Source organism: Nasonia vitripennis, chromosome 1 (genome assembly GCF_009193385.2).
Source record: "Nasonia vitripennis strain AsymCx chromosome 1, Nvit_psr_1.1, whole genome shotgun sequence".
NCBI classification, from domain to species: domain Eukaryota; kingdom Metazoa; phylum Arthropoda; class Insecta; order Hymenoptera; family Pteromalidae; genus Nasonia; species Nasonia vitripennis.
In genome coordinates, this window is record NC_045757.1 from 12,742,924 (window position 1) to 12,756,956 (window position 14,033).

Consider the following 14,033-nt stretch of genomic DNA (forward strand, 5'->3'; position numbering starts at 1 on the left):
TGCTGAAAAGACGGAGAGGTGGTAATTTTGCTTTTACCTATATAAGATGCTTGCATATTTAGAAACGGCTATAAAATAAGGGCATACATCGTTTATTCGTGTAACAAAGGAATGAAATTATAGATTGCGTGTAATGTGGAAATTAAATTGTCTCGTTATATCGATACGGCATATAAAACACTGGGCCACATTTCGCATGGGGCACCATATTCAGAGACAGCAGCGCCATCCGTCGGGCGGAACGTGTCGTGCGCTATCTGCCTACGATAAATGATAATTCGTGTACCCGATGCGGAAATCGATGTGTAAAAGTATACGCGGGCATCCGACTTGCCATATATTCGCTGGCGCTGATAAAGTTGGTTTCTTCAGTAGCGCGAGCGGTTAATCCAAACTCTGATGCACAGTATTGGCGACTCGATGCCTTTGTATATAACAGAAGAATACCATTTCTAAAACATATTTACATAATACTATTTGCGCATGCAGAATAAGTCGATAATATATTGAATATGGCCTTCACGTGGTAGATTTCAATCGATATTATCTGCTGCTTTATTAAAGCTGAAATAATGAAGTATGCGCAAGGATATATGTTTGGACTGGATCGGGAGAGCTAGAGAGAAGGGAATTTATCGAAAGAAAAGAAAGACTTTTAAGCAAAGATTAATACTGACGCATCGCATTTATTAAATTATTAATCATTACTCGATATACGACGTATCATATAAGTACAATATGGTTGTGCATTGCAGTTTCATAAAAAATGTTATGCCTCGTAGCAATTATTACGATATAACGATATTTATATATACGAGATATACATGTACATATATTTATAATAATTTGATATCTTCGTCGCAATTCTCATCTCCCACGCGCAGTTTATTGTTTTTTTGTTTAAATCGGTAAATCATCATCATCTAATTTATCCTTCTTATTATAGTATGTATACCTTTTCGATATACTTAGACTTGCAGTCTCTAATTCGCCACTGGTGTAATAATATATATATATATATATATATATATCATATGTATATAGTGTACTATATCCCATCGCCGTAGTAGTCGTCCTTCTTTTTCTCATCAACTCTCTCTCTCTCTCTCTCTCTCTTGCATATGCTACTCTTTTTCTTATTATACGCATTCGCTCTTCCTACATATGTATCATCGCCTGCACTCTCCCCTCTCACTCGAGTTTGTTTTTTGTTGTTTGCAGTTTGCAGTTGCTTCAGCTTTTTTTCTTCTTATTTATACATCGAACCTCCGCCGCGCTTAGAGCTTTTTGTACCAGAAGAGATAATGCTCGCCTTCGCTGATCAGCAAGTTGTCCACTCCTGCAAGAAGAATATTCGTTATAAATTGCGAACAATCAAAAGTTACGTTTCAGCTTTATGGGTGTAAGAAGAAAGCTTCGAATCGCGAGTCACCTCCGGGAGCGACGAGTTGGTTTCCGGGGGGCGAAGAGGGCTCCGGCGGTGCCGGGAGCCTGTACAGCAGCCAGTAGTGGTAGCTCATCGGTTCCTCCTTGTATCCGGCGAGCGTGTGCACGTAGTGTCCGTTGGGCCACTCGTAAGCCGAGAACTGGAAGTTCGGCGAGCGCTGGGCCGCGAGGACCATCACCTCGTAGAAGCTCTCGTTCTTGGGCGCGCTGAGGGTGAGGTTGTAGATCTCGTCGACGTCGCTGCCCACCCAGAGGGTGTAGCTGATGTTGACCGGCGGGTTCTGCTGCTGGTTCTGCCGGAGGATCGACGTGGCCGAGAAGCTCGACTCGTCGTCCTCGTCCTCCTCCTCGACTTCCTCGTTGTTGTTGTTGTTGTTGTTGTCGTCGTCGTTAGCTGCTGGGGACTGGCTGCTGCTACTGAAGCTTGCGCTCGACTGGCTGCTGCTACTGCTGGTCGAGGCGGTGGGCAGAACGACCGGAGGCGTCGTCGGGCCCCGGTTCACCGGCAGCGCTGTTATCTCACCTACTGATCAGACCGTTGCAATTCGCATTCCGATCCAAGTATACTTAAGACAGCAAGTATTTTAGAGAGACGCGTTATACCATTGATGCCGGCGATCCTGGGCGGTGGGCTGTCCGTCAGACCCTGGCCGCAGTCGAGCGTCCTGATGCTGGACATGCCCCTGGGTGCCAGTCCCAGGACGGCCTCGGCGGTGCTCCTGACGTCCCCCTCGAAGCTGCCGTCGGGCCTCTGTCGGTGGGCCAACCAGAGGACCGCCGCCGAGCGGTTCCAGTTGTCGAGGGGCTCGTTCTCGACCTCCTCGAGAGCTTGCATCGCCAGGCCGGTGGTGCGCAGGTCGCCGAAGCTGCCGTCGCGACGCTGACGCTGGGCCAGGCGGAGCGACGGCTTGCGCACCAGGTGCTGCAGGTTCCGGTGCCGGTGGTCCTGGACTATGCAGCGCAGGGTCATTATGCCCATGGCGACCGTGTCTGGAATGAATTTTCCTCTTGTAATCGAACGTAAGCTGAGCGCATTTCAGCGCATTACAGCGCATTACAGCGCGGGGGATATTTGAGTATTAAGCTTAATATCCGAACGATGGGCGCGTGCATTGAAAAGCTCGCCGCTGCACGTGCATATTTCGATTCGCGCGAACAATGCGGACAGCCGCACGCTTGAATACTGCATGCAGCGGAATTCGAGCGTTTCCCGGCCGCAAGTGTCTGCACCTATATCTTTCGAAAATCGATCGGCTGCGCACTGCGCGCAGCGGGTATATATTTGTAGGAATCTTGGGGGAATAATATGTCGAGAAAAAGTCGATAATACCTAACTCACCGACATTCTGCTCCTGGACGGCGTGAGCGATCTCGAGCAGCCGTCGCATCTGCCTCTTGCGCACGTGCGCCTGGGCGTTACAGGCTGCCAGTGCGGTCAGGGCGAACTCGTAGTCGGTCGGCGGCTCGTGGTGCTGGAGCGTGCCGATGAGGTCGTGCCCGTGGAACTGACGAGGGTCCATGCACATGGCGTTCAGGGCCAGGGTGTAGCGGGCCAGTCGCACTGGCGAGCTTCCCAAATCCCGGTGTCTGTGGAGCCGATAAGCGCGTGTGTTTTTATTATTATTTATCTTCCGGAAGACGACAATCCGCGAGCAATTTGGAGCGAACAGCGCGCCCGTGTTCTCTGCACGATGTCTCGGAATCAGAGCGAACTCGCGGCGATTCGCGCATTGTGGATAAAAAATCGATATTGTATATCTCAACACAGCGGAGAAGGAAAAATTATTCATACATCGTTTGCGAGTACCGTCCTCGTGCACGCGCGCGTCTCACCCGCGGGAATTCCATCGGAGATTTGAAGTAACGGAAAAATTCCTTTTTCATATTTCAGCGAGGGCTGCGAATTTGGCCACGTTGAAAATGTTTAATCCTCGCTCTCACCTCCAGAGCAGCATGACGATCTCGAGCTCCATCTGCTTGGTGCTGAGCTGCATCTCGAGGCTAGCCGGCGGCGGGACGTCGTCGTCTCGCGAGAGATTGGCCATTCGCAGGGCCAGGAGCACCTGCTGAGTGTCGTTGCCCCATCCAGCCTCCTTGTCCCGCTGACTCCAGAGCCAAGCGCTCGCCCTCTCCAGCACGGCATCGGCGTCGGCTTTGCCCGCATTGACTGCTGCGCGCGACTGCTGCGGCTTTCCGCCGTTACCCCGAGCTCCTGCGATCGTGTTACACGATATATATATATATATCATATATCATATATCATATATCATATATCATATAGGATTGAAGCTCGCAGAATGCATCAGTGTTTCGAGCCGACGTATACGAAAGCTTTAGCGCAAATATTGCAAGCTTTACGACCATTCCGCGGCGGCCGCGCTGTGTAATAAAAGGGAAACGATGAAAATTTTAATCACCGCGCAGCGTTGCTTTTTAAAACGAATAATGGGCCGACGGGTTATTTAATGAGATTTCGGCCGCACATCGAAAGCGAGCGCGCGCACCGGTGCGAGAAGAATTTCAAAGCTGCTGTGGAATAATGAAATTCCGCGCGCGCACGCGATAGCGAGTGGGCCGGAAAATGCGCGGATACAGGCGCGCGATTCGTTGCATTTTCTCCCGCAATATACATCGATGTATTTGTTTCGCGGATTTAACGTTACGGTTAATTAACTCCTGCCACAGGCTTTGTTCGTTTATCATTATTACCATTATCGTGTAATTTACGTAATTAATCAACGAAATAACGATCGCCTATTCTGCAGTATAGATATATGTAACCGCATAAGCTCGTTGTTTCGCGCTCGCCGGAACAGCTTCTATTTTGCTGCTTATGCTATACACATACACAGAGCCATTATCTAGCGCTTTCTTTTCGTACACGGCAGCGCGAATACAGCGTGCGCGCTTCTTTTTAATACAGTGGAGAATTTACATATAAGACCATGACGCTTCGGCGCGAACGAGCGGGCAGGTTCAAGCTTTTTAGCTGCAGGCGCGCTCTGATAATGTTCGTTGCGGTTCTTGTTGTAATTTAGCTCGAGCGAGAAATTTTGTTTACGTTGTTCCGTTGCTTGCGCTGATGTAAATTATTCGCTAATGATAGTGTAATACATGCGGAAAGCTCTCGCGAGCGAACTCTGCAGGCTTTTTATGTGAATGCCTCGACGCAACGCGAGTAAAAAGAAAACCCGTGCACACACAAGTGTCTGACGAAGCTGTGTGTAAAGTATACATGTACATACAGGAATGCAAAGTGCACTCACCTTCAGCCCTGGCGAAGATGCAGATCCAGCCGAGCAGGAAGAGCAGGGTCAGCGCCGCCATGTTTGCTCTGCCCCACATTATCCTGTGGGCCGTCGTTATATAACATGTATATATAGATATACCTATATTATTAGCAAGATGCGCGTATACGGGGGGCGAGATTAATTAGCTGCGGCCAACGCGGTTTTTCCGGCGAGCTTTTTCACTCTCTCTCTCTCTCTCTCTCTCTCTCTCTCTCTCTCTCTGTCCCCCGAGTTATAGTTGAATTTCGTACTTGAGCTCGCGAGATGAGGATGTGAAAATTTAAAGAATGCGCGACGCTTATCCGCTTTGTTGCATTATTTCAAAGGGATTATCGCGCAAGTCGCGTGACAAACATATATAACTTTTTTTCTAATAACAAATCTTTTCAATGCACCCTAACCGAGGCCAAAAGGATCTCCAGCCGCTGATACAAAAGGTACCGCGAGCTATAGCCAAAGGGAATTTTCTCAAAAGACGAGAGAGTAGCCTCCATACATAAAAGCCAATGCTTCTGGCCAGTGCTCCCCCTGTCTCCTGGCAACCGGAGCTCATAACATTTCCTCTCCTCCCGAGTGTTACATAAATTCAGCCCTCTCGCGCGCAGCAGTCACTCAGAAGTTAGATAATCGGATCGCTCCGACATGCAGCTCGCGGATTATTTTATACGCGTATACGCACATACCACCTTCGCCGCATCAATCAAAGCCGTGCGAGAGGATTATTCGGTTTTTTCTTTCCACCCCCGCGCTTCAAAGGGCCTACGCGAAAGGTAGTCGAAAGGGCTGCGACGTCGATGTAAAGCGCGCGTGTAATGTCGAGCTCTCTCTCTCTCTCTCTATATATATATATATATATATATATATATATATATATATATATATATATATATATATATATATATATATATATATATATATATATATATATATATATATATATATATATATATATATTGCAAAACACGCGATACGCTGTTGTTGTTGACGTCAAACGGCCTGTAAGTATCGACCTGGCGATTCGATTCCCGCCGCGCGGGGACTATTACTGAGAAACTATTACTACAGAGCGCGGTATTGGCAATAATACTTTAGTTACGGAGCAATAATCCCTCAAAGCGGCGCTCGGCTCAAAGGGAAATCGCCGAACAAAGAGTCTGACGTCGGCGGCCAAGGCGAAACAAAGCGGCCCGATAGAAAAATAAAGAGATAAAGAAGCTCTCCCGTTGCAAAAGTTCGATTTTCGAGCAATTGCGCGTAAGGCCAATCGATATATCGCGACGTCTAGTGCCTTCACCTGCGCGCGTATGTACGGCTTATACACGAATCCCTCGTCTCTCGCTCCAACACATTGTCTCCGCCGCTATACGAGCTGCTCCTCGCGCGATAGCGAACAATCGATGCGGCCCGCTTCGCGCTTTCTCTCTCTAGCTCGCGTACATACACAGGCGTACATTTCCCGCAGCCTTTCGGCGTTCCCCATCCGCGCCTCTCTCTCTCTCTCTCTCTCTCTCTCTCTCTCTCTCTCTCTCTCTGTTTGTCTTTCCACCCCGAGCGCGCGCTATCCGTCTTTTTCTTCGTCGCCTTCGCGTTATTTGTGCTTGCCGTGTCTCGCGCGCGCCGAGAGGAAGATTGAAAGCCGCAATAAGTCCGCTTATTATTTGACGCGCGGCGAGAGCTAAAACGACCGGGGGCGGGGGAGAAATCCCTTTAAACTCATTTTTATCGCCCGGCGGCTTTAAATCTCCGCGCAGGTATAGCTGTAAGAAGCGAGAAATCAATGCCAAGCATAAATCTTGGCTGACAGCTAAGGACGCCGAGCTGTGCTATACACCGGCGTCCGATGCGTTGTGTACAAGTCGCTCTCTCACCCTCGCAGCTGACTTGCGAATATGCACCGCGTGATCGAACGTAAATTACGGGGGGTTGTATAGCCTGGCCCGAAAAGAAGCTAAATTTCCTGGCGAGAAGAAGCGGGAGCTTTCGGAACAGCGCGCGACGATTGCCTCCTCTCTCTCTCTCTCTCTCTCTCTCTCTCTTACATAAGTGCCGCCGCTCACGCTTTATCGCTGCTGAGAAAATCATTAACCTCCGCTCCGTAATTTCCCGATAAACGCCAGGCGACCAAGGCCCACCGAAAAGAAGAAACAGAAATCGGCGCAGGTGATGAAAGGAAAAAATTAAAAATCAAGCAACACACGATAACGTACTCACAGGGATGAACTAGGCCACGTCCGCAGCGGCGGCGGGGACTCTTCCCGGCAGTGATGCTGTGCTCCCGTCCGTCCCAGCGAAGCAGCAGCTCCGATGGCTTTGGCCGTGCGTCTATACGTGACGTCTGACGGCTATACTTGTAAGCTGTGCGTGTGCGTCCTGAGCGAGCGGCCCGTCGATGCGCAATGCAGACTGAACGCGAGAGCCGAGTTCGCGGGGGGTTCGAAGACCGCCCTCTCTCTCGTCGCGCGCGCGCGCAGCTCTCGCTCGCTCCAGCTCTACACAAGAGTATACGGCTGATGTGTGTACCTTCCTTCCTTATGCTCTCCGGGGGGGCTACGGCTAGTCTCTGCCCTCTCTGTGTGTTTCTTAGCTCTCTATACGTGTGTGCACAGGCGCTCGCTATTGTTCTTGCGAGCCTTTCAGGTGGGAACGGCTTGTTTTGGATTTGTCGACGGGGTTGGCTCTGCTGCTGCTGCTGCTGCTGCTGCTGCTGCTGCGGGCGATTGACTGATGAGGCCGTTGTTGCGGAGGAGGCTGCGTTCGTTTGTTCTCATTTTAATTTTTCCTCGTCGCTTCGTGCAGTCTCGAGGTATCGTTGGGCTTCTTGAAAAAAAGCTCGCTGCAGTATTGGAAAAATTCGCTCCATACATCTTGGCACTGCAGCTAGCGAATAGCTCGAATTTGACAATTTAGCACGCGTTCCGATTTTTGATGCCCCTTGAATTTGAATTTATATAAGAAATTCCTCGCGTGTGTATTATGGCGCGCAGTCTCGAACCAGACCGTAAAACGGAAAGAACAAGCGCAGCCCGGAGTTAGAATTGGCGAGAGACGACTGAAATTATATCTTTACGCCTCTGCAATTCAGCTAATGATGATAAAGAAAATTTAGCGGAAGCGCTTCCTAATCGCTCCTCGTTAGCGACGATATAAGCTTTCAGCGAGCTTCTTGGACAAACGGCGAAAATTCTCGCAATAAACCATTCGAAATAGTGATAATGCGCGAAAGGCACTCTATACTATACATATATATCGAGCTTTTTTCTCCTCTACATAACGGAGGTCGCGGGTATTTTTATCGGAATCGATCAAATATTCGCTCTAATGACTGTTTCCGACTTGTCCCGCGCTATACGTACGTACTTCAGAGATGCGTATAGGTACTACAGCTGCCTGTATATAAAAAATCCAATTTGCAAAAAAAAGCTCTCCCTCTCGCAAAAACTCGAATTAAATCCCGATATTCCCCCCCCCCCCCCCCGCCAGCAGCAGTGGAAAATATATTCCTTTTTTTCGTCCTCGTATATAGCTATATAACCGCATGAGCCACAGCTGTTCGAGGGAAAAAAAAGAGCCTCGTGGACACGTGGCGTTATCGCTATATATATATACATACGAACAAGGGATTCTGCAGCAGCGAAAGTTTAAAAAAAGTAACGACACGACGCTTACGTATTATACAAGAATCGAAACTTTGCCTGCGTCATTGCGGAAATTGAGTTTTTTTCCTCAAACTCTGAAAAATTTTCGTTCAAAATTCCATTATCGAATGCATCAAGGCCACGCAGTGATAATAACGCTCTATAATGAATAGACGTCTCGAATTACCCATTAGAGGCCCATTACACAGGTACTTTTAAACACTCGCGCTACGAGAGAGAGAGGCGCGTGTCTCGAGCGATTAATGCTCGTGAAAATTCAACCCCTGCGCGACTCGCAGCAGGGGGAGCTCTGCGAATGAGTCATACTGCGGAGGGTGAATCACGCGATCCGTTTCGCAGCGATGGGCTCTTTTCGCGCAAGCGGGACACGGTGTTATATAGGCGGGGATTTTTTTACGAGGACCATAAGTATATGCAGTAACGCGTGAGCCACAAGACGATCCTGAGTATAGGGTGGTTTGGATTTTTCGTCCTTTTTGCACACGAAGAGTGCAAACAATTGCGCTCTTTACTATGTTCTAGCTCTTGTTCGCAGTCACGGAGGCCGTGGCTGTGTTACAGAGAGAAGGAGAGCCAGCAAAAACGAGGGCAGCTTCAGCGACATTCAATTATTTCTGTTGAGCCCTGACGTCGATCTAGCTCTATAACCAAAAAAAAAAAGTTGCGCCATAGCAATGGATCGTTGATCGCGGTTATATCACATCTCTCGATAAGAATAAGCTCAGAGCATGGCTACCGCCGCAGCAGCTCCCGCGATCCCGTCAGTTATATCCTCGCGACACTCGAGTCAAAGCCCATCAGACGCGTGATAATACACAAACGAAACTTGACTTTTAGGCCAGAGCAGGACAACAAATCGATCGCCGCGAAAGCAGGCCTCTTCCTCAAACTGTACTGGCGCGTGATAGTCGTCGTAGCCTGGCCGCTGTTTCTCCTGCCGTTCCTCCTAGCTTACGACCGCCTGGTGAGACAGTTCGGAGCAGGCTTTGAAGCTAGATCGAAAAGTCGGCGTGAAATTTATCCCACAGGAAACGAGATGCGCCTTCGTGGTCCTGCTGATGGCGATGTTCTGGGTGACCGAGTCGATCCCCCTGCCCATGACGTCCCTCCTGCCGCTGGTCCTGTTTCCCAGCCTGGGTATCCTCAGCACGGCCGACACCTGTCTCTGCTACATGAACGACACGATAATGGTCTTCATCGGTGGCCTCATCCTGGCCATCGCCATCGAGCACTGCAACCTGCACATGCGCATCGCCCTCGGGGTCATGAGGTTCGTCGGCTGCAGCCACCGGAAGCTACTGGCTGGACTGCTGGCCGTCACCACCTTCCTCTCCATGTGGGTCTCCAACACCGCCTGCACCGCCATGATGGTGCCGATCATCTTCGCGGTGCTGCAGGAGCTCGAGAAGGTTCGGAGCCGTTGCGCGCGAGGGCTGTGCGTCTGATGTGTACCGCGCTGACGAGGGTTCATCTTTTCAGGAGGGCCTCGGAAAGGTGTTCGATTACAAGGAGGGGGATCCCGAGGACCCGGAAAGGTTTGTGGTGATCGATTCCGCGACGCGCGTCTGAGCGTACGCGCGGCCTGCTCTAGTTGCGCACCACCTGTCGACAGCGAGAGAGAGCCGACGAAGGTGACGAAGGCCTACCTCCTCGGCGCGGCTTACTCGGCGACTTTCGGTGGTACCGCGACGATCGTCGGCACCGGCACCAATCTCACCTTCAAGGGCATCTTCGAGAGCTCCTTCCCCCGAGCCGACGGCATCAACTTCACCCAGTGGATGATCTGGGCGACGCCCCAGGCTCTGGTCAACATCGTCATCACCTGGCTCTACGTCCTCGTCTTCTACATGGGCATGTTCCGGCCCGACAGCCAGGACGCCAAGGACGCCAGGATCGGTAGCGAGGGAGAGGCCATCGCCAACAGGGTGAGCTCCAAACCTATGCATTAGAAAAATGACGATTGGCGTGAGATAAGGAAAAAAATAAAATAAAATAAAATAAAATAAAATAAAATAAAATCAATAACTGACGGACGTCGTTTCACGCTAGCAGGTGATGATGGAAAAATACAGGAAGCTGGGCAGGATGAGCTTTCACGAGGGCGCAGTCAGTGTTCTCTTTGCCCTGTGCGTTTGCCTCTGGTTCTTTCGTCGGCCGGGATTCGTTACTGGCTGGTCCGAGCTACTGTCCGACATGTGAGTTTCGAATAATTTCCGTGATGTTGTTATACGTTACTACGCACACACTCTCTCCCTTTCTCCCCCTCCTTTATATTGACAGAGACATCAGAGACTCCACGCCGGTCATGTTCGTCGCGATTCTCATGTTCGTCATCCCCAAGGAGCCGTCGTTTCTCTACGTCTGCAGCAAAGACGGTGAGATTCGTCGCACGTATACTGCTTATAATTCACCTGATATCGTATACATGCGAGGTTTTGCGGTGATTTTTTGAAAATTACAAATTCCCGCCACTATCGCATTGAATTTTCGATTTACATCTATGATTGACTATTCCATTAACGGTCGATCGATTTCTCCGCAATCGGCGTTTCATTAAGAATTAATGCCGTAGGGTGGGACGCAGAAATAATGAGTGAATCGTACGCACATATTGTTAAACACTATTATCCTTTTAATGTATGCAGTACTGAGCCAAAATCAATACAGTCAATGAACGATTGTACAAAGCAGATAAGTAAATATACCGCCGCCAAAATCGCGAACACGGTTTTGCTCTCGCAAAGCCTTTGAATGCCCGCGAATAAGGCAGCTCGTGTCAGTGGCTTTCGCGCTTTCGCCTCTATTGCCGAACAAAAATAAATCGTCGTTACACGTATATATCATAGCACTTGGTCCACATTTTTTTTTTTTTTTTTTTTTTTTTTAATAGTATATCGTGTACCAAGGGCGTAAAGTGAACTTTTTTCAACCGAGTGTCACACGAGATCAAAAAGCCCGCTTAGCCTTCGGTGCACGCCATATTTTTTGTAACGCATGTACTGATTTCTGCGTTTTTTAAGCCTACAAATATACATATACACATACAAATACATTATATGTGTATAGTATATAAGTATTTCTAAGTTTTATTTGCCCCCTTGATTCCAGTCGTCCCGAAAAAGGTCACTTTATAAGCTCGCTTTTTAGGTGAAAAAACGCAGAAATCGTGCATGTGTCACAAAAATAAATATAAATCGCCGGACAAAGAAGATAAGTAGAACGAAGCATAAAACAGAACAAGAAAAAAATTAATTTCAGCCAACAAAAGACCCACGAGGTCGTCGGAGGGTTTGATCACGTGGAAAGCCATCGAGAGCAAGATGCCCTGGAGCCTGATGTTTCTGCTGGGCGGTGGCTTTGCTATCTCCAAGGGTAGCAACGAGTCTTGTCTGTCGAAGAGAATAGGAGAATCGCTGTCTCCGCTGAAGGAACTGCCGCCTTTTTTAATCCTCTGTATAACTTGCCTCTTCACTGGTACAATCACGGAATTCACGTCGAACATTGGAATAGCCAACATCATGCTACCGGTCATCGCTCAAATGGTAATGATTTTTTGCCCATATTTAACAGTACGGTATACTTTTACTATACATTCAATACGAGTTACACTAATATAGAAGATAATCTTTATAAAGTAGTAGACCATAATATATTATAAATTTTGTCGTATATAAATACCAAACTATGTATGTACCCGAATGATTTTTTTTACGTTCTCCGTCGCTCATTCGTCTAAACTTAGAGATAAACAGTACAAAGGCATTATAGCTTCATTTAAATTTAGATTCTTTACGAGTAACAACATATAAAGACTCTGACTTACGACTAGTCCGTATACCGTACCTAATTATATATTAACAAAAAGCGTCTCTAGACTAATCAGTTTACGAAAAAAATTACGTCACTCAGAGCGTGGCAGTACAGATACATCCCTTGTACGTGATGATCCCGTCGGCGCTCATGTGCTCGTACGCTTTTCGACTTCCGGTCGGAACGCCACCGAACGCCATCATCACCGTGACCGGTGAACTGCCGGTGAAGAGTCTCATGCTCGGCGGCTGCGGACCCGCGATTTACAGTTTTTTCGTCGTCATCGCCATGTTCCCGACCTGGGGCGCCTACGTGTACAAAATAAAGGACTTTCCCGACTGGGCCAGGCCAGACAACAAATTGGTTGGAGGCCACGTTTGCTAACTTAAGTCGTAAGCCTACATCGCGTTTCAGTTTTTCACGTAGTACTTTAATTCCGGTAAAAATAGAGTTTATTAACTTTTCAATGCTATTTTTTTTTCTACCCAAGAAAGTTAATATTTTTTTGTAATCTTTGCAAAAAGAAAACAAAACCTTAAAAAATAAACATTTACAATATTGCATACATTACAGTTAGCTTTTAACACACAACATGTGTCTTATATCTTAGAGAATCTATTGTGTATCTAAAATTATATTGACAAAGATAAAAAATCTCTTGTCGTATGCAGATAATTATTACTCTGTATCCTCACAGAGGATAGTTGATCAATACCCTTTACAGGTAATCATAGTCTTGAATCTCGAATATAGACTATAAAAAAACTAAAAAGAATATTTGTATTTGTAGAAATCAAAAGGTTAACTGGTAATCAGTTCAGTTTTTCATTGTTCACTTTACCCAACTGTCACTTTTTCACACAGACGTGAGTCAGTTCTATGACTTCATTCCCGGCGAACTTGGTTCCGTCTTTTTGGGACTCGAATTGATCTCCTGCTGCTCTAATCTGCGATGGCGAAGCATTGTTGACAACACTCCGTTAAAACTAGCCGTTTTCTTTTTGGCACTTCCTTTTGGAGTACTCTCTCCAGCTCTTCTGACTGGCAATCTTGGAGAAGACATTTCATCCATAAAGTCAAAATCTGACTTTTCTTTTGGCCTAAAACATAAGCTTTGATTAGACAATGCACTATACAAAAATTCAAGTTTTATTTACATAATAATTATAGGAATATGTATTTTACGAAAAATGTGCTTTACTTGAATTCACTCATTGGATCCTGCTGATGATTCTTCATAGTCACAGGAGATGGTTCTCGCCTGCCTGGACACTTCCACTCCAGCTCCAATACTCGATTGTTGCTCTCTAGACCCTCTATCAGAGAAGATATATCTTCTGCCTTGTGCACCCATCCGTTCTATATAGGCGCAAATCAATTGTTCAATAAAAATGTTATCACCAATCGTTTTCACTAAAACACTATCTCTCAAAACAATATATAAGTACTTGGCGGTTTACCTTTGGATCGACCTCATATTTCTCGTCGTCCGAGCACTCGACCGCCCAGTCCTCTTCGTTTCTCTCCATTTTTTACAATTGATCGCAATTTTTTCCACGAAACTTTTTAATGTTTATCCAAAATTTAAGTTTAACAAAATTGAACGAGTCACATTTTGAGGTTATGCTTGTAAGTGTGCGTCAATGCCGCCGTACCGCGTTTGGCGCTTTTACAAGTTCTCCGCCCTTTTTTATCCATGGCTGACAAAACAGAGCTTTTTGATTTGAAAAATATATTATTTTTCAAATATTCCAACTTCTCAATTTAACAATCAATCTGTAACACTTGATTTCGACTTTAAATCTAAAATGTCGCTATAAATTTCAACAAA

At 47.2% G+C, this 14,033-nt stretch overlaps 3 protein-coding genes across 14 annotated transcripts; 1 reads left to right on the forward strand and 2 right to left on the reverse strand.

Annotated features, from left to right (window-relative positions):
* Window positions 1-661: 661 nt before the first annotated feature.
* LOC100117282 (uncharacterized protein CG3556) lies at window positions 662-7,205 on the reverse strand. Of its 8 annotated transcripts, none has more exons than XM_031930285.2 (7): window positions 6,944-7,205; window positions 4,713-4,795; window positions 3,388-3,658; window positions 2,777-3,033; window positions 2,050-2,436; window positions 1,433-1,972; window positions 662-1,339 (listed from the first exon to the last, which is right to left on the reverse strand). In XM_031930285.2, the coding sequence occupies exons 2-7, from the start codon at window positions 4,789-4,791 to the stop codon at window positions 1,278-1,280; spliced, it is 1,596 nt and encodes a 531-aa protein (XP_031786145.1). In that variant the 5' UTR covers window positions 4,792-4,795; window positions 6,944-7,205; the 3' UTR covers window positions 662-1,277. The 8 variants fall into 8 exon arrangements, with proteins under 8 accessions (XP_031786145.1, XP_031786152.1, XP_031786151.1 ...); XM_031930292.2 differs by having other exon boundaries at window positions 667-1,339; window positions 1,433-1,969; window positions 2,786-3,033; window positions 6,948-7,141; XM_031930291.2 differs by having other exon boundaries at window positions 667-1,339; window positions 2,786-3,033; window positions 6,948-7,141.
* On the forward strand, window positions 7,103-12,749 carry LOC100116364 (protein I'm not dead yet-like). Of its 4 annotated transcripts, none has more exons than XM_031930275.2 (9): window positions 7,103-7,539; window positions 9,230-9,356; window positions 9,421-9,801; window positions 9,872-9,927; window positions 10,005-10,317; window positions 10,442-10,587; window positions 10,673-10,767; window positions 11,651-11,934; window positions 12,302-12,749. In XM_031930275.2, the coding sequence occupies exons 1-9, from the start codon at window positions 7,133-7,135 to the stop codon at window positions 12,584-12,586; spliced, it is 2,094 nt and encodes a 697-aa protein (XP_031786135.1). In that variant the 5' UTR covers window positions 7,103-7,132; the 3' UTR covers window positions 12,587-12,749. The 4 variants fall into 4 exon arrangements, with proteins under 4 accessions (XP_031786135.1, XP_031786139.1, XP_031786140.1 ...); XM_031930279.2 differs by having other exon boundaries at window positions 10,445-10,587; XM_031930280.2 differs by having other exon boundaries at window positions 7,103-7,488.
* LOC100679171 (PAXIP1-associated glutamate-rich protein 1) lies at window positions 11,004-13,942 on the reverse strand. Of its 2 annotated transcripts, XM_003426945.5 has the most exons (4): window positions 13,663-13,942; window positions 13,404-13,561; window positions 13,044-13,302; window positions 11,004-12,967 (listed from the first exon to the last, which is right to left on the reverse strand). In XM_003426945.5, the coding sequence occupies exons 1-3, from the start codon at window positions 13,729-13,731 to the stop codon at window positions 13,080-13,082; spliced, it is 450 nt and encodes a 149-aa protein (XP_003426993.1). In that variant the 5' UTR covers window positions 13,732-13,942; the 3' UTR covers window positions 11,004-12,967; window positions 13,044-13,079. The 2 variants fall into 2 exon arrangements, with proteins under 2 accessions (XP_003426993.1, XP_016845724.1); XM_016990235.3 differs by having other exon boundaries at window positions 11,004-13,302.
* Between the last annotated feature and the right edge of the window lie 91 nt (window positions 13,943-14,033).